The following is a 24087-nucleotide window of genomic DNA, read 5'->3' on the forward strand; positions in this document are numbered from 1 at the left end:
CCTACGCAGTTCATCAGGCAGAGCGTTCCATTGTGCTGACTGCTGGTATGACATTCTGCGATGACCCGAAGCAGATTTAGAGGGAGGTAGCTTTAGATTTAAGGAAGAGCAGCGAGTGGGATAGTGATGAATGCGATGTGATTTAAGGCTGTAGAATAATTGATGAGACGCGATGAGAGTTCGAAATTTATAGAGTTTGTTCACAGTCAGTATTGAAGATTTTTGAAAAAGTGGGCGGGTGTGTTCTAATTTAGGTTTTTTATGTAAAATCCTGGGAACTCGTTTTTGTAGAAGTTGAAGTTTGTTTAAGTATTTACCTGGGGCGTTCCCCCATGCCTCAATACAGTAAGTGAATTTAGAATGAATAAATGCGTTGTAAATTAAAACCAAAATTTTGTGGGGTAAATACTTTGAGCATTTATATAAGAGTCCTAACAAAGGTCTAACACAATTAAAAAGTTTTTCTATGTGAACCTTCCATGATAAATTTGTATCAATGTGAACACCCAGAAATTTTACACTTTCGACTTGGTTTAAAATTTTACCATGCAAAGTGAAAGCGGTCCTCGGGAAATCATATTTATTTTAATTGTTTTTTAATATCATAAAGTTTGTTTTGTCTACATTTAATGTTAGTTTGTTCATAGTACACCATTTTTGGATTTCATTCAGTTCATTATTTACTGCAGAAATTTGCTCATCTAAGTCTTTAGATTCTAAAAATAAGTTTGTATCATCGGCATACAAAATGGGAGTAAAAACTGTTAAAATGTTTGGTAAATCGTTAATATAAATTAAAAAAAGTGTAGGGCCTTTTATTATTAACATTATAGTAATAATAATAATTATTATTATTGCTAATATTATGATTATTATTATTGTCCTTGTTCATTTCCTCAGCTCTTCAGTTGGTGGTACGTTGGTATTGAGGTAGATCCCCTAACCTAGGATATCTAACACCTTTCTCAGTATTCTCGCTGATCCTAGTAGGGCAGAGAATTGCGCTCTATCTTCTTCTCTATGCTCAGCAGCTGCATTTGCTCATTTAGGTTTGCCACTGCTCCCAGTGCTCCCACGATGATTGGTACTACTGTCGCTGATGTTTTTCATATTCTTCTTATCTCTCTTTCTAAGTCTTGATACCTCCCCACTTTCTCTTTTCCTGTTATCTTTGCATTTTCTGGCACGGCTATGTAGATGATCCATGTGCGATCGATCTCTTTATCTGGCGCAACGATGTCTGGTCTGCGGGCTGGCATGATTTGGTAAGTTTGTACAAAAAAGTCCCCCAGTATCTTTACTTCATCGTTTTCTGTCACACTCTCTGCCTGATGCTCCTACCAATTCTTCTTGTGATCTAATCCATACCGCTTGCACAGATTCCAATGAATCAGTTATGCAACCTTGTCATGTCATTTCTTATACTCGGTCTGTACCATTTTTGAACACTCACTGAGTATATGAAAGACTGTCGCTTATTTTCTGTTACACATTCTGCACAATGATGTTCCTATTTGTTTCTCTATATGAACTTTTTTTCATCTTGTTGGTAGTGCCTGATTCTGTCCCGCAGTGAGTAATCCTTCTGTTTCCTTCCTCATAAATCAATTTTTTTAGCCATTTGTATGTTTTCTTTGTGTCTGTTTTGTCTGCGACTTTGGTGTATTGTCCATGCAGTACTTTGTTCTTTAGTTCCTGTTGTTTCTTTTCTGCCTTTTCTGCCTTGGCGTCTTTATACTCTTGCTTGGCCTCTTCCTTCTCAAAACTCTTCAGATATTTGTTGAGTCCTTTGTCTTCACATTTATCGTAGTAAGATAATCCGTATTCCTCAGTCCAGATGGTTTCCTCCACATTTTTCAGTCCTCTATTATTATTATCATTATTATCATTCTTATTGTAGAAGTTAGGAAAGCTTGTCACAAAAATGTGGATTCATTGTTTCTATCATTTCTTTGGCTACTTAAAATTTCTTCATTTGATTATAAATAATATCAAATGAAAACAGTGAACAGGCTTGTACTACCACAGAGCTTGCAAGCTTGAGACGAGCTATACTTGCTAAGTCTCCACGAAGAAGATTAATAGTTGTTCATTCTTATAGTAGGTAGCAGTTGCCTATATCAAAGGTGGGTAATAATTTTTTATACCAAGGGCAGGTTGAAGTTGACTGTACTAAAGGCAGGTAAAAATTTTCTGTACCAAGGGCAGGTAAAAATTGTCTGTATCAAAAGCAGATAGAAGTTTTATGTACCAAGAGCAAATAGAATTCGTCTGTACCAAGGGCAGATAAAAGTTGTTTGTACTAAAGTCAGGTAGAAGTTGTCTGTACCAATGACAGATGGAAGTTGTCCTTACCAAGGGCAGGTAGAAGTTGTCCTTACCAAGGGCAGGTAGAGGTTGTCCATACTATTAGTAGGTAGGGTTTATTTATATCAAGTATAGGCAGCAATTGCTTATGTCAAGTATAGGCAGCAATTGCTTATGTCAAGTGTAGGCAGCAATTGCCTGTCAAGTGTAGGCAGCAATTGCCTACATCAAGTGTAGGCAGCAATTGCCTGTCAAGTGTAGGCAGCAATTGCCTATGTCAAGTGTAGGCAGAAGTTGCCTATGTCAAGTGTAGGCAGCAATTGCCTATGTCAAGTGTAGGCAGCAATTGCCTATGTCAAGTGTAGGCAGCAATTGCCTATGTCAAGTGTAGGCAGCAATTGCCTATGTCAAGTGTAGGCAGCAATTGCCTATGTCAAGTGTAGGCAGCATTTACCTATGCCAAGTGTTGGCAGAAGTTGGCTATGTCAAGTGTAGGCAGATGTTGCCAATGCTTATGTGAGGTACCCAACAGCCAAATGATCTGTTAATAGTTACTGCATATATAGTTAGTAAAGCTATCATTACTTTATAATTGACATCTGTCTGAAGAAAAATCTGCCAGAAATCGGACCTTTTGGGTTGCTACTGTTGTCAACTCCCGTCATACACTCACACTTTCCTTTCTCTTATATGTTTAATCTCTTGTTGTCCAATTCAAGGATTCTAGAGTCATGCAGCTGTTACCTTAATACTATGTTTTTATACAGATATCATGTAGCGACAGAGGGAGCGTCATTGCCCAAACGCTTTGCTGGGCCGAAGAGCAGATCGTATTTTCATATGGCCCCATAGTAGACGCATTAGGTCAAAGCTAAACCAAACCTATGTGTACGCCCACGAGCAATACCATTTGTCGGAAATGCCGTTTTCATGACACAATGATGGCGAATCACATTGGTGTCTCGCATCCGAACAGCGACACTGAATTATGATAGAGTCAGCACATTATGGCTGTTTTTATGATGACGTTGCAGCGCCACATAGGGGTGTGTCACAACGCTATCACATTATGGAAACTTCTGTTCAGTAATCGCTTCTACAATGTAAATAATCTGTTGCAGGAACATACAAGTATAAGTTATAGGGAATTACATAATATGAACAGTAAAATACATGTTAATTGCCTAATCTGTTCCAATATCTTTCTTAACTCACTCCTTTAGCCATGTATTTAGGAAAAAGTTGACTTAACTCTTTTGATTTGTGGGCTGTACTGTATCTTCAGTATTATCGGTTTGCATCAACAACTTTTTTCCTTTTTCTGATCAATTTCACGGGTTTTACAGATATTTACATTTTTACAATAAGTTGATGTAGAGCACATTTCTTTGATGTTCATTTACAACGACTTGCGTATTTTCTCTTAACAGCAAAGTCTATTCTGCAAAGTAAAACTAATAACAAATATTTTATACATATACAATAAAGCAAACAAGAAAAATATTTGTACTATAAAAACGATACATATACTACCTATTCTTTGGCTATCCGTATCCAGGGGGTCAAGGCTAGGATAAAAGACAACTTTCTACGATACTCCAACTTTTGACATTCAGATTGGCAGGCCGACGCTGTAAAACCTGTACCAATCGATTGCCTTTGTATTTATGAGTAATTGAGCAACTACTCTCTTTTCTGTTTTGTCGACACATCTGACGATTTATCACGACAAACTAGAATGTTGCGAAAGTTGTATATATAATAGATATACAATGTAACTCTATACGCATGTCGTTTTTCTCTCTCGCAAGTGCGGCAAGATAGATAAACCTTCAAATCGAGTTGGAGAACTCGCCCGACTTGACAATTTACGTTATATGGAATTTTATCATGTAGTAAGAAGCAAAAACTTCACATAAATTCTTTAAATTATCTGGAATTTATGTTATAGAAGGTTTTATGTTTTAGGCGCATCTACTGTATAGGTTTCTTTCATACAAAACCACAGATATAGCAGTCATAAGGTAGTTACCCTGTGGTTGGAATGTGTTAGCCATAGCGGAAGACTAGTGAAAACTAGCTTTCAAAAAATACGCTAAATATTATAGTATTATTATAATATTATATATAATATTATAATATGTAGCCCTAATATTATAATTATTACAATATTAGAGCTGTAGAGACTTGTTACTTTATCACAATAAAACCTTAACACTTTCATAACTCAAAATGAAAGCCTAGCCGGCATTGGCAGGTTGCCAAACCGGCATCTAAAAGTAGAACAAGCAGCTAATCACCTGCTAAAGTTGTCAGTCAGATATATTATACTCTGACATGCAGAGGTGCCACGAATAGCTGAAGTAAATAATACACTTTTAATAGACTCAGTTGAGAAGTGTCAGAGACTTAAATAGCTTATAACATAAGACTTACTTGCAAAATGTTTTAATAGATTTTATCCGAAAGTGTCGGTGTTATTCTATCATTTGCAATTGTTTTTGATGTCTAATGCGATCTGGCTGCTAGGATGTTTCAAGATTAAAAACCAACTAAAACTTGAATGTGGTTAAAACGATCAGACCAAGCAAAAGTATGATTATATGACGACGTCTATAGTTGCAAAGAGGCCGACAGAATAGAGACGCGTAATGCTGCAACTTGAAAACAATAGCCGATATCAACTATAGCAATGATAGCAACTAGTGATGTCATTTCGCATGTATTTTTTTTGGAGCGGTTTAATCGAGATCAAGTTTTGCCGATTTTAATCTTAAAAGATCCTGGTAATCAAATCGCCTCAAACATCAAAAACCAACTAAAATGATAGAAACATACCAAAACCTTTTTCATCAACATTTTTATTAACTATTAACATTTCTATTAACATTTTTTGTAAGTTCATATTTAAGTGTACATAATAAACTCTCTCTGCAGATACTAAATCTACTTAGGATTCCCTCATCTTCTATAAATGTACTTGTGAAGAACTGTCCAAAACATATTCAGTGTGGAATGGGGTTTTTAGCTCTACGCATATCCTTAAACTTGAAGCTATCAATCATGTGTTGGTATCAGCGATATGTGACTGACATAGTATATGCTTTATTGGAAACTCCTGAACAAATCCAATCAAAACATTTGTAGCATGCCCGACTGCACTTGTTATTAAGAATGTTTTGGTTATCGCAGCCTACTAACATTTAAACAAGTATTAAGATCTTAGGCTATGGCTTTAGCGCAGTGTTATTGGTGCGATTAGCCACTTTTAGCAGATCCTACACGATTTGGTTGTTGAGTTCCGACATGCCCAGCAATAAAGACCAAAACTACTGCATTCTCTTAGGTTTGTGAAAGACAGTTGGTTAAAATCCAATGGCCCCGAGTGCCCAAATGCCTGACCGCTGTTTCTATAATATCTAAAAGCATTTTAAGGCTCCATGGATCATGTAATATAACAATCTATCAATTTGTTCAAATGTCAACTCATGCGACATGTTTTACCTTAATTGTTTTTAATTTTTGCTGTTGATCGGTTTCAAATAATTGAATTGAAAATGAGAAAGGGTTTTTTGTATGAATGATACTGTTCAACGTGTTCAACCTGTCCAACATGTTCAACATGTCCAACATGTTCAACATGTTCAACTTGTCCTGTAAAATTTGTGCACAATTCCTATATTACCAACAATTCCTAGTAAGCTATAAATTTTATTTCAGAATATTAAAAATGTAGTCAGTACTATTAGTAGTTTCAATGTATGAAACAAATAATGCATGCTGATGTATTAATGCTCATAAAGCACTAGTACATTAATGCACTACTGCATTGATGCACTACTGCATTGGTGCACTACTGCAGTGGTGCAATACTGCAATGATGCCACACTGCATTGATGTACTACTACAATAATGTCACACTGCATCAATGTACTAGTGTGTTGATGCACTACTGCATTGATGCAGTACTGCCTTGATGCACTACTGAAATGGTGCAGTACTGCAATGATGCCATACTGCTTCAACAACAACTAGTGAGTTGTTGTTAAAACTCATTAATGCCCCCAGGGCATCGATCCACTACCGCATTGATGCAATACTGCAGTGTTTCACTCAAACATATACAATGAGTATTCTGGAGATATGATTGTATTCAACTGAATGTAGATTCATTTAGTAGATTCCTGTTATGAATGCGTTTCGGACAGCAAAACCATCACCAGCCTTTCTCCCTTTTCTCCTTAATCATTTTCTTCTGCCACTCCATTTGAAAATGTCTAACCACTGTCCACCTAGTTACTCTCTGAGTATCTAAGACGGGATTTGCAGAGTGCTGCAATATCGATCTGGCATCACCGAAGTTCTTTTGACTCCAATGCAGTCATTATCAAGCGATCTTTATCAAGTAACATACTTATAATTCATTCTATATATTTTGAGGTAGAATTCTCACTCTTCATTCCGCACCATAGCGCAAACTTTTCCGGCCAGAAACATGCCTCATGAGTGCTAACAGATCGTGCCCGATTACCAAGAAAACTATTATATTCACAATTCTATGCACCAAAAGAAACTCAAGGCAGACCCTGGCTGAGATACAAAGATGTAGCTAAGTGTAACACCTAGTTGAGAAAACTAAACACTATAAGATGGCAAACAAAATCAGAAAATAGAACTACATTGAAGTCAGCAACAAATCCTAAATTCTCATTGTCAAAGCAACCAACTGCAAAAGAGAAAAAGTGAAAGGGAGAGAAGGAAGGGAGCGAGGGATAGAAGGAGAGAGAGAGGGAGAGAGAGGGAGAGAGAGGGTGAGAGAGGGCAGAGGGAGAGAGAGAGAGAGAGAGAGAGAGAGAGAGAGAGGGAAAGAGAGAGAGAGAGAGAGAGAATGAGAGAGGGAGAAAGAGAGAGGGAGAGAGGAAGAGAGAGAGAGGGGAGAGAGAAGGAGAGAGGTAAAGAGAGGAGGAAAACGGGAGAGAGAGGGAGGGTGGGAGGGAGGGATGAAGACAGATAGAGAAAGAGGGGGAGACAGAGAGGGAAACAGAGAGGAAGTGAGAGGTAGAGAGAGGTAGAGAGAGGTAGAGAGAGGTAGAGAGAGGTAGAGAGAGGTAGAGAGAGGTAGAGAGAGGTAGAGAGAGGTAGAGAGAGGGCAGAGGGAGAGAGAGAGAGAGAGAGAGAGAGAGAGAGAGAGAGAGAGAGAGAGAGATGAGAGAGAAAGGGAGAGAGAGAGGGAAAGAGAGAGAGAGAGAGAATGAGAGAGGGAGAAAGAGAGAGGGAGAGAGGAAGAGAGAGAGAGGGGAGAGAGAAGGAGAGAGGTAAAGAGAGGAGGAAAACGGGAGAGAGAGGGAGGGTGGGAGGGAGGGATGAAGACAGATAGAGAAAGAGGGGGAGACAGAGAGGGAAACAGAGAGGAAGTGAGAGGTAGAGAGAGGTAGAGAGAGGTAGAGAGAGGTAGAGAGAGGTAGAGAGAGGTAGAGAGAGGTAGAGAAAGGTAGAGAGAGGTAGAGAGAGGTAGAGAGAGGTAGAGAGAGGTAGAGAGAGGTAGAGAGAGGTAGAGAGAGGTAGAGAGAGGTAGAGAGAGGTAGAGAGAGGTAGAGAGAGGTAGAGAGAGGTAGAGAGAGGTAGAGAGAGGTAGAGAGAGGTAGAGAGAGGTAGAGAGAGGTAGAGAGAGGTAGAGAGAGGTAGAGAGAGGTAGAGAGAGGTAGAGAGAGGTAGAGAGAGGTAGAGAGAGGTAGAGAGAGGTAGAGAGAGGTAGAGAGAGGTAGAGAGAGGTAGAGAGAGGTAGAGAGAGGTAGAGAGAGGTAGAGAGAGGTAGAGAGAGGTAGAGAGAGCGAGAGAGAGAGAGAGAGATATGGATGCATAGCTGATTAAAAGGCGTTGCATTAAACATAAAAATAGGCAAAAAATTAATATATTGATTCTGTAAGTCATACCGTACTCAATTTATATCACATAATTAGTGGTGTAGCTAAATGGGCAGTCATACCAGTGGAATGGAGCCTTTCAGCATGACAGACTGTCACACAAAGATTAATCAAACCTGCTGCGTAGCAACATTCTAATCAAGCGCTTTCCAAGGTTGTCAGCATCTTCTTTAGCGTACATGTAAATTCTGCTAGTAAAATTACTAACCTTGCACTAGAACTAAAGAATGAGGGCATCTTTACCTACTCTCCTTCTGAGTACCATATTCTATGAGGACATAGGCTATCATGATTCTCTCCCACTTCTTATAACCATGGCTACTCTTGGCAGGTTTCAAAAGGGGTTTGCCGTTGTTTTCTGTTGGGTGTTTCTATTGCAACACTATCTATAGCCAGCTGTCTGTTGGTTCACAGAGGAGGTTTACCACCCTTTGTCAAGTTTTTAGTCCTGCAGAGCTTTTAGCCACTCTCTTCAACTACGCTGTAGCACAGACAGGGAAGCCGGTTTAGTTGCGACAACCCCGATCAGATTTGGCGCAGGAGCAATTATGGTTGGATGCTCTTTCTATCACAACCAGTGGTTCTTATGGAACTCGTACCACTGATTATTGATCGTTAGTCAGCGTCCTAACCAGTAAACCATGGATGCTTCCATCATTATTTTGACTGTAGAAAAAAAAACTAAATTGTCTTCTCTTGGTCCCTTTATGAGTAGATGCAATAAAAATTAGCAGATAACTAAAAATACTGATTCTTTTAATATTAGAAAAAATATTTCATAAACTAGTAGAAAATGTGCAAGCTAAAACCGTAGCTTAGAATTGAAAGCGGACAATTTCAATTTTATGTGTTTTCTTAAATGTCTTTAAAATGTACTTTTATAGCCCTAGTGATGCTGGTTCATCGGAGGAGGAGGTATTTTCAGCCACCCAGTACAATGAGCATGACGAGTCAGACACTAAGCTAAGAGACAGAACTGATGGGTCACAAATAAATCCCAACTCTTTGCTTTCTCCCATGAACCGTCTCCACTTGGAATGTCAAGGTTGTGGATATACCGATAGCAGTTCTGAGGTAACTCATCTTTGCACAACAAATTATTATTTTAAATTGACTTAAATAAGAAGTAGACTATGAAATGTCAGATTTTAGCAAAAAATCTTATTCAAAAGAAAATAACTTGCTATTAAAATATGCTGGTACCCTGGTAGTCTTGTATGCAGTGGGAGATTGTCAGGTAAGCTGATAAAGTACAGCCTTTACACAATCATTTAGGAATTCCAACCGTGGTCAAATGGTGCAGTTGGTAGGGTCTTGATTTGTTAACCTCAAGGGTGGGAGTTTGAATCCCATTGAAAGCAACCTATTTTCCTATTCTATCATCGTGAGTTTAGACAGCATATTTAATCTTAGACAGGCTTATTATACGTAGTAAATAAGGTTTTATCACAGCAATAAAAAGGTCAGCAATGCTCTTTGGTTTACCTCATGACAATATAATTTTTCCAGAGGATTCTAAACGCTCTTATGACTATCAAATGTTATGACTATATGACTAACTGGTAGTACCAAACAAACCCGGGCTTTCTTGTTCCATCAAATGTTTAAAATTGAATTCTTTGCTGATAATTTTTTAGGCTATATATACTATTCTTTAGGAAAAAAACAATGACAATTATTTTCTTCCTAAAAGTTTTAGCCATTTCAAAGATTGCTGAAACTTTGTCAAATATTTTATTAACTTTTACAAACATTTTAATATAATAAATAAGTAATTATTTTAACTGAAAAAGAATCCAGCTTTTTGTCAATGAAATGTGCAAAAAAAGCTATTTAAAATTTTTTGTTCATTATAACCTTTTATCTGACAGATATGTAAGTTTAGTCAACAATACAAGTAGAACAAAATTAATGACAAAGGAAAACAAATCTACATTTAGTTCAGCCATTTATAGGAAGAAAAAAATTTTTATTTGAAAATTTCCAAATTTCTTTGGTAAGTTTTTATTGATTAATTTAAACTTTCTAAGAAAAAGATCGAAAGGTTTCTTATGTTTGAAACACCTGAAAAAACTTTAAAATATTCAAATGATCTAAACAAAAATAATCACAAACAATAGAATGTTGTTGAACAATAACAATATTCCAAACACAAAGAAACTGTGAAAGTAACACAAAACAACAACAATGATAAAGCATAAACAGTAAAAATAACCAAAAAAACTTAATAAAGTCTATTGCTGCCGGCGACAGTCAAACGCTATTTCTATGGAAAATTATTTTCTTTCTACTCAGGATTATGAGGCCGATGAAGAGAGGTTTGAAGTACAGGAGAACTCAATAGTATTCGATGAAGGAGATGACAACTCTTATCAAGTGGTCTCATTACCCATCGCTATGACCTACACTGATGGTATCGGTGGCCACACAGATGAAGGTATAAGTCCAAACTACGCCATCTACTCTTCCAACACAGACTCTGGGTGAGATTTTGTATGGGTGTACAACTCCAATATGAGTTTATCTTATTTATCCAGGTTTTACTGCTTGTTCTTAGAAATATTGCTAATGGGCCAATTTCTCAATTGTATTTTTGCCATAGTATTACAATCTGCATTTCCTTATTTTTATAACTACATGTACATTTTTGTCCAAGTCGGAAACAGCCTTTTTGTTATCAGAGGACTAGATGCCTGCATGGCTGAACAGCTCCAATACGAGTTTACACGCTTCTAATAAGTGTGTTGTTGCACGTACATTTATTTCCAAGTGATTCATATGCAGTGAACATGTTTCATGTGCCAAGAATTGTCAACCCCATAACAAATTAATTCATAGCATACAAAAATAGCACTGGCTGCCATCTCATACGCTATTTTTTACGACTAATTTTTTATAAAATGTCATAAATACTAGTAAGTGCCAATTTTCTGCTCGAAAAAAGCAAAATTTTCCCATTTTTTTGTCAACCTCAGATGGATAATAAAAAATACAAGTTTGACATGTTCCGCCTGCTATTTCTACAAGAGGAAATAACTCCAAGCATGTGTCTTTAACACAGCAAATGCTCATGGCTAATTTGGCTCCATGAGGTTTAATTCTACAGGATAAAGCTTTAACGCCTATATATGTACGTGTATGTTATATGTAGTATATGTATATGTAGATGAATTGATTGTGGTATTATGCTAGAATATAGTATATTTTACTAAAATATGTTATACTATAAAATATTGCATTTTAGTTATTTATGTTGGATTTTACTATTATATATTACACTAAATTATATCATGGTAAAATATAGTATAATTATTATATCATAAAAAATATAGTATATTGTATCATATTAAAATATGGTATATTATGTCATATTAAAAGATAGTATATTATATCATATTAAGATTTAGTCTATTATATCACATAAAAATATAGTATACTATATCATATAAAAATATAGTATACTATATCATATAAAATATAGTATATTATCATATTAAATATAGTATATTATATCATATTAAAATATAGTATATTATCACATTAACATATAGTATATTATACCATATAAAAATATAGTATGTTATATCACATAAAACTATAGTATATTATATCATATAAAAATGTAGTATATTATATCATATAAAATATAGTATATTATCATATTAAATATAGTATGTTATCATATTAAATATAATATGATAACATATTAAAATATAGTATAGTATCACATTAAAATATAGTATATTATACAATATAAAATATAGTATATTATATATAAAAATATAGTATATTATATCATATAAAATATAGAATTATATCATATTAAATATAGTATATTATCATATTAAATATAGTATATTATACCATATAAAAATATAGTATATTATATCACATAAAATATAGTATATTATCATATTAAAATATAGTATATTATCATATTAAATATAGTAAATTATCATATTAAAATATAGTATATTATAGCCTATTGTAGTACATACTGGTATACTGGCTGTCCCGTGCTCCGTGAGAGATTGTCATTTGTAATAACTATGTGCACAAGTATTCTTAGATATGGTCAAGTGGTGCAGAGATAGAATGCTTGCCTTCTAAATTCAATTACCTGGGTTTAATGTCGGTGCAGTGCAATCTTTTTTTCTAACACTATTAGCTGGCTTCAGACACGCTTGGCCCTTATTATAGTAAAGATGTTAGTAAACAATATGGTATAATGTATTATAATAATGCGTAATGTAATATAAAGTAGTATACTTTAATGCAATACAATATACTATAACGTAATGACATACTATATTTTAAATATAATACATGTATATTATATACATGTACATGTAATATATTGTATAATACATTAATATTAGTATAAATGTTATAAATATGATATATAATATAAATATGTTAATACTATATATATTATTATTTTATATATCATGATATATAATCTGATATATTAAGTTACACATAATAAAATACATTATAATTTAATATAATAGTATAATATGTTAGATATACAATATATATTATATATAATATATTATATATATTATTTATAATATATAATATTAGATTACACTATATTACACCATATCGTATACACACTAAACACAATATATGATATAATTTTCATCTTGTTCTAAATTCTATTGCAGTGAACCAAGATGCTGTATAGTTTTGCCTCCAGTTCACAAGGAAAGGTCAAGTAGAGAAGTCGTCTCCTTTTTGCCACCTAAGGAAGGTGAGACTACACACATTTAAACCATAACTGCCACAAACAACTTTTATCGTATTTACTAGATAAATCAGACACGCTGATTCCGATTTTGTAATTAAAATAAAGATTAGGCCACTAACTTTCAGAGTAATGAAGGAGTTTTTATAGCGCTTTAATATCGGTTTCGAAAACAACACGATCGGCATAACAAGCTCCGCCCATAAATACGTGATGTAACCTAGCTTTTTAGGAACAGAAGTTAGGTAGGGATGTTTAGACCAATTTAGAATAATAGAGATGGGTGTTTTAAAATCCATTAATATCTAAATTCAGCCTTAAAAATAATATCAGTCTTTTCTGAAAGGTAGATAAGGTAATTAGCATTGCATATTTAAAAAGCGCGATAACAACGCTAGCTTGTGATAAAACCGCGCTTTTTGAGCTCATTTTTCTTGGCGTCCAGCCCATTTAAACATCATGTAACAAGCTGCAAGTAATTTTAAATAGTTTATATCCCTTTCATAAAAAACTGAAACTATTTTACAGGCTGGATTTAGATAATAATGGGTTTTAAGACACCCATCTCTATTATTCTAAATCGGACTAAACATTCCTAACTTCCGCTTCTGAAAAAGCTAGGTTTCGTCACATATTTATGGGCGGAGCTTGTAATGCCGATTGTGTTGTTTTCAAAACGGATATTGAAACGCTTAAAAAAAGCCTAAATGACTTTGAAGGGTAGTGGACCAATCTTTATTTTGAGTACAAAATCGGAATCAGCGTGTCTGATTTACCTAGTAAATAAGATAAAAGTTGTTCATGACAGTTATGGTTTAACTACAGATAGGCTAGCATAAAATATGACTTCTAAAAACTTTCTAACTACATGTTACATAGCACTTCTAAACTTTTTTTCAAGTTTTTAAAAAAAGTTCAACTTAAATTATATAAGAGTTCAGGATAGATTGTCACTATGTCATCCAATGTCTTGGGCAAATAATTAGTCAGACAGTAGCCAATCACAATTGTTTAGTTTTTTAACTAGTTTGCTCTGAGCAAGCAGATAGGCTTTGACAGAAATGAGAAACAATAAAACTTGGAACAATTTTGTTAAAGTTATTGACAGTTTTTCTGCAACAATACAGTTAGAATGTTTTTTATTAGTATATGACCTTAAATAGGCTAACAATTATGGGTTGATCTCAATTATAATCTTATGATATTGTGATATTTGAATAAGTTTCTTTTTTGCTATATCTCCGTATATAAATGCGAGTGCCTGTCATTTGTGTCTAGTTATAGCAATAAAATATGCGCAAATACAGCCTACCTCACACTGCGTTTGAACTTGAAACCCTTGGTTTGGTAGACAGGCGAGCTGTCCACTACACTAAACAGCCATAATAATCCTTAACTAATTTACAAAGAAGGTTTTACTAAAAGGAAAATTTTATTAGAAGAAAAATATTTGACTAAAAATTTCCACAATGCTATAAATATATGTGTATATAGAGTAAGCTTAGATAAAACTATAACACACACAAATTTTAACATATTCAGTTAAAAGTGAGAATAGTGAATGTTGTAGATTTAAATTAGGATACATTTTCTGTTCAAACATTACGCATGAAATGGTAGGCATGCATTTACACGTGTATTATATATAATACTGTAATAATAATAGTAATATAATAATATAATATATAATATAATAATATTACATAATATAATATTATATAATATTTATCAAATTTGTTTGTTATTGGGATTGTTTAAGATATTTTTATATTTATATTGAAAAATAATGAATATATATATTTATATTTAAACACTATAAAACTATTCAAAATGAACTTGAACTTGGTCTGACCAAAAAGCTGCTTAAATAGTGACTTGTTTGAATTTCAAAATGATATTTCTATTACAAATAATTTAAATAGATTTAAGCTCTTTCAAGACATAACAATAAATTTTTCAAACATTTCTAATTTATCTTGAACCAACATACCGTATAGTAACAGCTGCTATAAAAGAGTGTTAGATGACCATGTAACTGATATAAGACATTTGATGATGAAGAGTTAAATATTATAGCTAAAGGTAAATTGTGCAGGTCGATGGATGAGAAAAGAGTTTCGCACAGAAACAGGTTTCGCTAAAAACATGGAGGCTGGACAAACTGAAGGAGACACAGAACACAGTAAATATCTTGAAAGATCAGCATCTACTGACTCCCGTCTGATGTTCAGGTAAGTCACTGTAATGGGCTGAGCGCTTTTGGATCTATGTCAAGGCCAAATTATTTTGGCCTTGATCCACTTCAGCCAAATCTGACACATTAAAGATCCACAACGAGCTGAAGATGTGCATCCTTCTTTTTTACAAACAAAAGCGTCTTTTTAAAAACAATTTTAAAAACTTTATTTATATACATAATTTGACTAAAAACAGTGATTGATGGTGTTGTAATAAATATGTTTGATATCAGTGAGAAAAATGATGAGCGGGCTCTGACTTAAAAATATTATCGAAACACAGTTTTCTGCTACTTTTAGCAACTCTAACAAGTTTATAGAGATGATTATTTGTAAATCGTGCTCTATGATTGTTACACAAAATTTATCGTTGAAACAATGATTTACATATGTAAGTAGAGACAAAGCAAGTAAGTAGTCTTCTACTTAAACTAGTAGTTATTGGGTACTTTTCCAATCTTACAGATGATAACCAAATATATGACCAGAAATATGTACCAAAGAGTTTAAAACCAAATTTTAAAATAAATACTTAAAAAAATTTTTTGACAGCCAACTTACGAGATCTACTCAAAAAACCAAAAAAATCCGGATTCGAATCTAAATCCACAATTAGGCCATAGCTGATCTATGTAATGCTTTGCTATGCAAGTCATTAGAGGAAGTAATAACAGGGAGATACCAGTCTTAGCTCATTAGACTATCTTTATAAACAATGATAACAGCCAATTTTAGTAATAATTTTGGTTCTTGGTAAGTTTAAACTATTTTTAGACATTTTTTACATTCAAAATAGCCAACAAAAACCAATTATCCAAGAAACTTTTTTCTTGCTATGTAGAACATATTTCCTCTTTTAGTAACTTAAATTTTCATCCAATAGTGAAAGCCTGCAATCAGATTGTTAAGTTTTATTAGACAATTCCCATAGTAAGACACCAAAAAATGTCATAAGCTTTTACATTGCAGCCCAATTCCAGAAGAGAGTCTTTCTGATTGGGTACCTAGTTCACCGTCTCGCACCAGAAAGTCATTTCAGCACCAAGCACCACCAGGTAGCGTTTTTTCATCTTATCCTGAGAAATTTAAATCCAAACTCTCAACTTTTATATGTGGAGTTGTAAATCTGTAGAGATACAGTCACTTATAAGAAGTTATCTGTTTGTAAAAAACTACAGCTAGTTTTACTCACAAATTTTTTAGTAACTATCCTAACTGCTTGCTACATTTGTGTCAAAAGTTACACCAAACATAAATAAGGTTATTTACTTATAAAGCTATTTCAGCTCATATCTGAAGAGTTGTCTGCTCAATGCTGACAAAACAAACCAGTATTTAATACAAAAAAACGCAATTTGTTTCTATGGCATGAATTGTTGTATATTGCGGTTTAACTTTTACCTACTATTTATTCTTCCTGGGTGTGTTGCTACTTCAGTTGTGAATGTAGCCTGAGCTCCTTCAATAACCATATTACTACCACCAACTTTGCTATTGACCACTCTGTGGTTGTTGTTTTATATTTCCCCTTCTGGTCTGACTAATAAAAAAGCGATTTTATAACCAACTCAATTTTGTGTTGAAGACACATTTTACATTACTTTATTGGCAATAATTATATTTCAAACAAAATTTTTTTTCCAAATTATGCCATTCAAGAATCGAAAAGCAAAAATAAGAAAAAAGGTCGGCAGTTTGCCCGTTTTTCTTTTTTAAATAAAATCACTAAAATTAATTAAATGGTTTGACATATAGCATTTAAAATAAAATACCTTTCTCTGCTAAGAGAACAGGAATTAGGAAGAAGATAGTTAAAGCTGCTACTAATGATACTTTCAAATAATTGTTAGATGTTGTACACAATTTGTTCATATCACATAAGTTGAAATGAGTTGGAAACCTGTAACTGTCACACACAAAATGAGGACAGAAACCATGAAAGATTTTGAAACCTTTAATTTAAGCAAAATAAACACTTACCATAACTGAAATACAAAGATTTTAAGATTTAGAAAGCTCATTCATTGAAATAAGATATGCTGAAATATGATGTAGCAAATGATTTTGTTTTTTGCAAATGAAATAAATCATTAGGAAGATGTCTTGGAGCTAAATTATAATGAATGTGCATACCATAAATAATATGGAACAAGAGAAACCGATAATCAAACGCAACAGAATATTTTAGTTAAATGGATAGCCTGCAAAACTGGAGCAGAGTCAACGACTTAGTGACTTTCTGACAAATCGTGGCATAGCGATTACTCCAAGAGAGTTTATCTATCAAAACAAATACTTGCAATTTTGTCTCCCATCTACAAGTGATAAAATTTACAAACTCAATTTCACGCTGACGATAAGCTACCCTAGGACACTTATGTATTCCTCTCATCAAACTTTTGCGCTCTCGTGGAGTCGTCCTCTCGCGAAGATTTCATGAGCGAAACTAAACTATCATAACAAATGAGCGAAAACGCGGAATTAAAAAGCTTTGTTCATTGATAGTCTAAAAAACAAATGGCAGCAAGCGATCAAATTGCATTATCGATCTCGGCCACAAAATTCTACCTGCGGTTTACAATTACAAACTCGTCCTAAACTGAAACTTTTTTTTACTGGTGAACTGAACCTGAGGAATCTAATTATGTTTGTTCCATTGCATATATTTTCACATCACTATATTTTCGCACTCATCAGAGCTGCGAAATTAAGTTGCAGCAAAATTTTACTCTGTATGCTACACCCGAAACTAAATACTAGCGAAATATAAGTTTCCTAGGGTACTGCAGAGACTGTAGATGAAATGGCTAGTATATTCTGGACATTAATACAGTTTTTGTTAAATGTAGGACCCAGCAAGACACAAACCGTTGCAGAAATTCACCACGTCCCCGGCTCATCATGCAGGTCTCCTCATGCTCCAGCTTTTCAGAGCACACCTCAGTCATCAAGAGAACAGGAAGAAGATCTCACACAGAAGCTAAAGAAGTATCGACACAGAAGGAAGAAACCACCGACTATCCAACAGGCTAAGTAAGCTAGCAACTAGCTATATATAGGTGGAATAACGCAGTTGGTAAGGTGTCTACATGGTGATCATGAGGTACTAGGTATGATTCATGCTTTTTATTTATCCTTTTGGCAATCCATGGACAAGAACATTGCTTATATAATGTCAATGAACCCTATGATGGGTGCAAAAATTAAAGCCATGCTGGCTATTTCATGCATAAACTGTTTCCTCACCTTGGTAATGCAAGTAAGTAGTAATTTCTACTTAAACTTACGCCTTCTAATAACAACTTGAATCATTCAGCACTCGCCTCAAGATATTAGTCGCTGCCAATGCCATGTTTTTGCGACTCATCTATGTTGATTTGTGGTAGTATCTGGACAAGCCTCATTAATACGCAGGTGTTCCTGCACACAATGCTCCAATGACTAACAAAACCATTATTGTTCTTACATTCCAGCACTTTACAATCTGTTTCCTTGTTAAAAGTTGTTAGAAGTTGTATATTGATGCATACATGCTTCTGGCACAAAAGTACAAAAATGCGCAAGTTTTTAATGTGTGTTTTGTGATTTAATAGAAGCTCGCTTTAAAATGACCTAAATCATAATCTATTGAATAGTTCATATACATCTATTGAATAGTTCATAGACATCTATTGAATGCTTCATAATGCTACATAATTCTACATGTACAACCCAACCATTTAAGATTCAACTTGCTTAAAGACTTTATGCTGCTTCTGATATAGTCATTTTAGTGTTTTCAATAAATCGATATGGTTTAATATGATTAATGAAAGTTTGGAAAATTAAATGTTTTCCTAACTTTTAAAATAGTGCAAACCCCAATTATCACCAAACCCTTCAGGTTTTGGTAGCAAACTTTGAAGCAGAAATACGGATTCCTAATAAGTTTAGCAACTTAAAAACTTAAGTTTTTAAACTGATGTTCAATTTTTTGTATTTTTTGTCAGAGAATGAGTATCTACACAAGAATGCTAAAACACAAAGAGTAAACTGTTGGTGGGGGCAAGAGCGTGCATGGTAGTGAAGCCGATTGTTGCAGGTTCAAATCCTTAATGGTGCAATCTTTTTTTTCAATCTCCAACGGCGGCTCCAAATGGACAGACTCACTAGCCTCTTATCGTAATAAAGAGGATCTTTATATTTTACTTGGCCACAAGCCTTTTTACTTACATTTCACTGACTAACTGTTCTAGCAAAACGCAACTCTGTTCTATTTTTAGAATGAATAAAGTTCACCGACCTCTCTGTTCAAGTACCAGCAGCTGCAGCAGTGCAATAGAAACATCCCAAGTATCTGATGTTGTGTCCCTCTCGAGTTATCGCAACGCTATTGACCGGCAGCCAGTCATCATGCCTCAAGTCCTAAAGCCGAGACCACGTAGTCCAGTGTTCGACAGCACTTCTTCTTCCTCGTCACTCAGCTATGATGACCAGTGAGTAGGCTGGTTGCAGGTTTATGATTGGACAGTCAAAGTAGAAGATCACAAGTTTTTTTACAAATTGCTACATAACTATTACTACATTTTAATTATTACTACATTTTAAATTATGTAGTGACAATTAAATTATGTTATAATTATATAACAAAGTTATATTTTGTTCAACAACTATGTCATACTGCCGGTAGAACTAAAATAAATACAAAAGCATTTTAAATTGTATCAGATTTAAATCAGTGCATTTGCATTTTAATTACTTCAGATTTTTTTTAGTAAACTTCTTTTGTTAAAATATTTGATTTTCCACTTTTATGTGGAATCTTTTGAATTGTTGTTGTGCAGCTATTTTTGATTGCCATATTTCATTATTTTTAAAATAATGATTTTTAAAATTTATTTATTTTTAAAATGATTTACAGTCAAAACTACATTAGTTGTTTAAAGTACAAGCAGCGCCATAAGTACACTGAGATCTAGAGATTTCCAACTGACCTCTCTGTTCCGTAGGATTATTTCCAGCAGCAGTAGCTGTTCTGACTCAGAATACGACTACCAGGTCTCCTTGCAAAACCACCAGCACCATTCCAGACGCTCCTTTAAACCGTTTACTGACTCTCCAAGCATCGGGAGAGAGAAGAAAACTCACGCACCTGTTTTGAGAAAAATGAGTAAAGACAAGACGAAGATAAAATTAAAGTCACATACATCTCAAGAGATGGTAAGTTTGTTACAAAAAGAATGACCAGTATACTCTGTGGTGTTAACCATTGCCTAGAGGCCTAAAATATTTGTTCTATAACCATAACAGGTTGGGGTTGAAATTCCGACAAAAGCTACCGCTGTTGACGGGAATGACATCCAACATTAAAGTGTTCTGTGCAGTTAGGCATGTATCTAGTTGTTTAGGTTTTTTGTCTAGCAGTTTTACTGCAATCAGGTTTTGTCAATTTTAATTACATCCCGGCAGTCAGATCACTTTGAACATCAAAGACAATCTCAAATGACAGAAAATACCAATAATTTTGGATAAAATCTATTAAAATTTTGGAAGTTCATTTTCAAGTGGAGTATTGCTGCTGCCTTTGTTACCCTAAAAAGGGCAGCGAGTGAAGCACTGTGAGGGTATAGCTAGATCAGAAATCAGCCAATCAAGGAATAAAAAAAACTGACTAGCTTGTTCCATTAAATGTACATTGATATCTGATTTGTCTTTTTGTTGCAATTGCTCATTGTTTAATAAATATCTTAGTGTATTTACCACTATCATTGTTATTAATAGTGACCTATCAGTTTAGGGTGGCAGGAGAGATTGTCAGGTACAAATACCATTATTGTGGAATGTTTCTGTGTGGGATACCGGTGAAGTTGTCAGTGTTGGCCTACCATGCTGAAGATCCCAAGTTCAAATCCCATAAGGTGCAATTTTTTTTCTTATCTTCAACTGTGGCTTTGGGCAGACAAAAAGATGGACTGACTCCTATCGTAATGAAAAACGTTGCTTCCATCATTATTACCCATAATACCACAGCAAACAGGTGTGCGGCAAAAGAGCTCCCGGTGTAATAAGTATCTGCACAAATATTCAGAAATGTAGTGCAGTGGTCAAACGGTGCAAATAGTAGTGTGTCTGGCTGCTAAGCTAAAATTTCCAATTTTGAATTTTGTGTGATGTAATATTTTTTTCCTTAACATCAAACAATGGCTTCTCACAGTAAAGATTAATTTATCATTTTAAAAAATTTTGTAATTGTAATATAGTACATTAGCAATATAAAAGACAACATAATGTGGTTTATTTTTACTATTGCCGTACAGAATTTTTTTCATCAATAAGTTGTGTCAGCCAGTTTTTCTGTATCAATTAGTCAGCTCTATGCTTGATTTGTTTAACACGATCAGTGTGTAGAAAATGGGGAGCTGTTGGCCATCTTTTAACACCAAAATAACAACCTAACTATCAACTAGGACAGGTTTGAATAGTGTATAATGTTCTTTTCAGTTGATTAGTTCATGAGCTTACCGTAGTTGTAACATAACAATCAGTTAGATGTAAATTTTTTCAGGTTAATCTTTTTAAAGGAATGACAACTACAAACCATATTTTAGCAGTGATGGATTATTTTAGTTACTTCAATCCATATTTTTTCTAAATGTTTTAGGCTACTCAAAAAGCTCGTCTGTTTAAACGGAATTCAGTGTCACCGAAATCTAATCGCTCAAAGTCTTTAAAAACAAAAAGTGATGAAGCGAGCCACTCTCTGCTCAGATACTTTCGATTCCCTAGTCCTCCAAGAACTACAGCAGAAGAACACTCTGACAGCTCTCAGAGCAAGTCCAATGATGGTTGTCGGAGAAAAGTAACCGGTTCAGCGGATAGGTCAAAAGAGCCAGACTCTCCTGTCTCAAACAAGGTACAGAACTAGTTGATCACTTGCAGCACCATAATGCAAGTGTAAGCACTGTAAGTGTAAGTGTAAGCACTGTAAGTGTAGGCACTGTAAGCGTAAGCACTGTAAGCGTTAGCACTGTAAGCGTAAGCACTGTAAGCGTAAGCACTGTAAGCGTAAGCACTGTAAGCGTAAGCACTGTAAGCGTAAGCACTGTAAGCGTAAGCACTGTAAGCGTAAGTGTAAGCACTGTAAGCGTAAGCACTGTAAGCGTAAGCACTGTAAGCGTAAGCACTGTAAGCGTAAGCACTGTAAGCGTAAGCACTGTAAGCGTAAGCACTGTAAGCGTAAGCACTGTAAGCGTAAGCACTGTAAGCGTAAGCACTGTAAGCGTAAGCACTGTAAGTGCTGCTAACTCAATGGATACTCATACCAAAGCTTCAGTGTATTTCAATCTACCCGCATCTACAAGGCTTACGGTAACTTGATTCTTGTTTAAGTTGAAACACTTATTTTTAAAACAATTTTTTTTCTTTAAAATCCTTAATTGTAATCAAATTTTTGTTTCTCTTTTCAGTGCAGGCTATTTATTATCTAAAGAGCCAATAACTCCCAATTATTGCAATCAATATTGCTTTTAATTTTTATGTAGCATAAAAAACTGTTTAATCAGTTCAAATCATAAATCAAAGTATCCTTAAAGTTACATGTACTAGTAAATATTCACAGTTGGTTTTAGTTAAAATTTATTAAACTTTAGATAATAAGTTTTTTAAAGTTGCTAAATTTTATCAGGAATTGTAAACAAGGTCTAAAAAGTGATTACAATGTCTATAATAAGTATTGCTAGTCTGCCAATTTTAGTAGTCGGTAGATGCACAAAGAACACCTTTTTAAAATACTGAACTTGTAACTCTAAATCGAATCTTTGTAATTCACAAAATACTTTTCATTCTAAATGAGCATAGAGTTTTTAGAAAGTTACCCAAACACGTGCATTATGTTTTTAAAAACCCAACTTTTGCAGATTTACAATCAACTCAACTCAAGCTTTCGTGTAAGTATCAGTAGTAACAATGTCTACCACACAGAGACACTAAGTACACTAAATAGAGCATACTTTGAAATTTTTATTTATGTAATGCATAACTTTATTTAAAACATAAAATTGTATTCAAGAACATCCCATGTTGAAAAAATTGAAAGATGTAGCATTAATTTGTGAAAATTTTAGGAGTTGTCTTGTCATGTCAGAATTTGCACCAGATTTAGGCTTAACTGTTGAAGTTACTGAGTTCAACAAGCAAGCATCACAGAAGGTCGTTTGTATTGAAGGTAAGGAAAGGCAAATGATAAACATATTTTTCTGTTTTCTTTAGAGCAATTCATTTTTGTCCTCTATTTCAGGAGAGCTTACCTCATGCTTCTTTTTCTGCTCTGGAAAAAAGACAGAAACCATCTAGCATGTGCTCCTGCGCAAACACTTCCTCTTCTGATACTGTTAGTGAAATTGCATATCCTGGTCTGCAGTCAAAGAAAACAACCAATTTTACACCTCAAAGTAAGGTCGAGGCAGTTCTCCAGTCCAAACAAAATAATGCTCTGCAAAGCGGACAGAATGAGGCCACTAGTGCGGCTAACTTAGTAAGTATTCCACTACGCTTTGGCTTCACTTGTTTTATTTTCATTATTTAATCTTTGTTGGATTTGCGACACAAAATTTTTACCTTATACTTAACCCTTTGAATGCGATCGTCCTTGTCAGTGTGTGTCAGTATCTCTGAGCAATTTGTCTAGAAATCGAAAGTTTTTAAACTTTTATTGAGAATATCTCTAAATATGCTCATAATACAATGATATTTGATAAAACACTAGTAAAAAAGTCCAGCAAAACATAGCAAATGTCACCAAACAGGAAAAAAATGTTTCAGAGTTTTTTGACCTACAACCATATAAATTCGTACCAATTTAAAAACTTTTAAAAATCTTTACAGCAGTAGGGCC

At 34.3% G+C, this 24087-nt stretch overlaps 1 protein-coding gene across 1 annotated transcript in view; it reads left to right on the forward strand.

Annotated features, from left to right (window-relative positions):
• The window catches only part of LOC137398528 (serine-rich adhesin for platelets-like), a 53911-nt gene that overhangs the window by 24079 nt on the left and 5745 nt on the right, over positions 1–24087 (forward strand). Inside the window, exons 6-15 of the mRNA XM_068084646.1 lie at positions 9116–9305; positions 10527–10714; positions 12899–12984; positions 15074–15209; positions 16185–16270; positions 18065–18248; positions 19478–19690; positions 20204–20414; positions 21856–22107; positions 23491–23727. Coding sequence (XP_067940747.1) covers positions 9116–9305; positions 10527–10714; positions 12899–12984; positions 15074–15209; positions 16185–16270; positions 18065–18248; positions 19478–19690; positions 20204–20414; positions 21856–22107; positions 23491–23727 — 1783 coding nt within the window. The remainder of the gene's footprint in view (positions 1–9115; positions 9306–10526; positions 10715–12898; positions 12985–15073; positions 15210–16184; positions 16271–18064; positions 18249–19477; positions 19691–20203; positions 20415–21855; positions 22108–23490; positions 23728–24087) is intronic.

The sequence above is a fragment of the Watersipora subatra genome, chromosome 6 (assembly GCF_963576615.1).
Source record: "Watersipora subatra chromosome 6, tzWatSuba1.1, whole genome shotgun sequence".
Lineage (NCBI taxonomy): Eukaryota > Metazoa > Bryozoa > Gymnolaemata > Cheilostomatida > Watersiporidae > Watersipora > Watersipora subatra.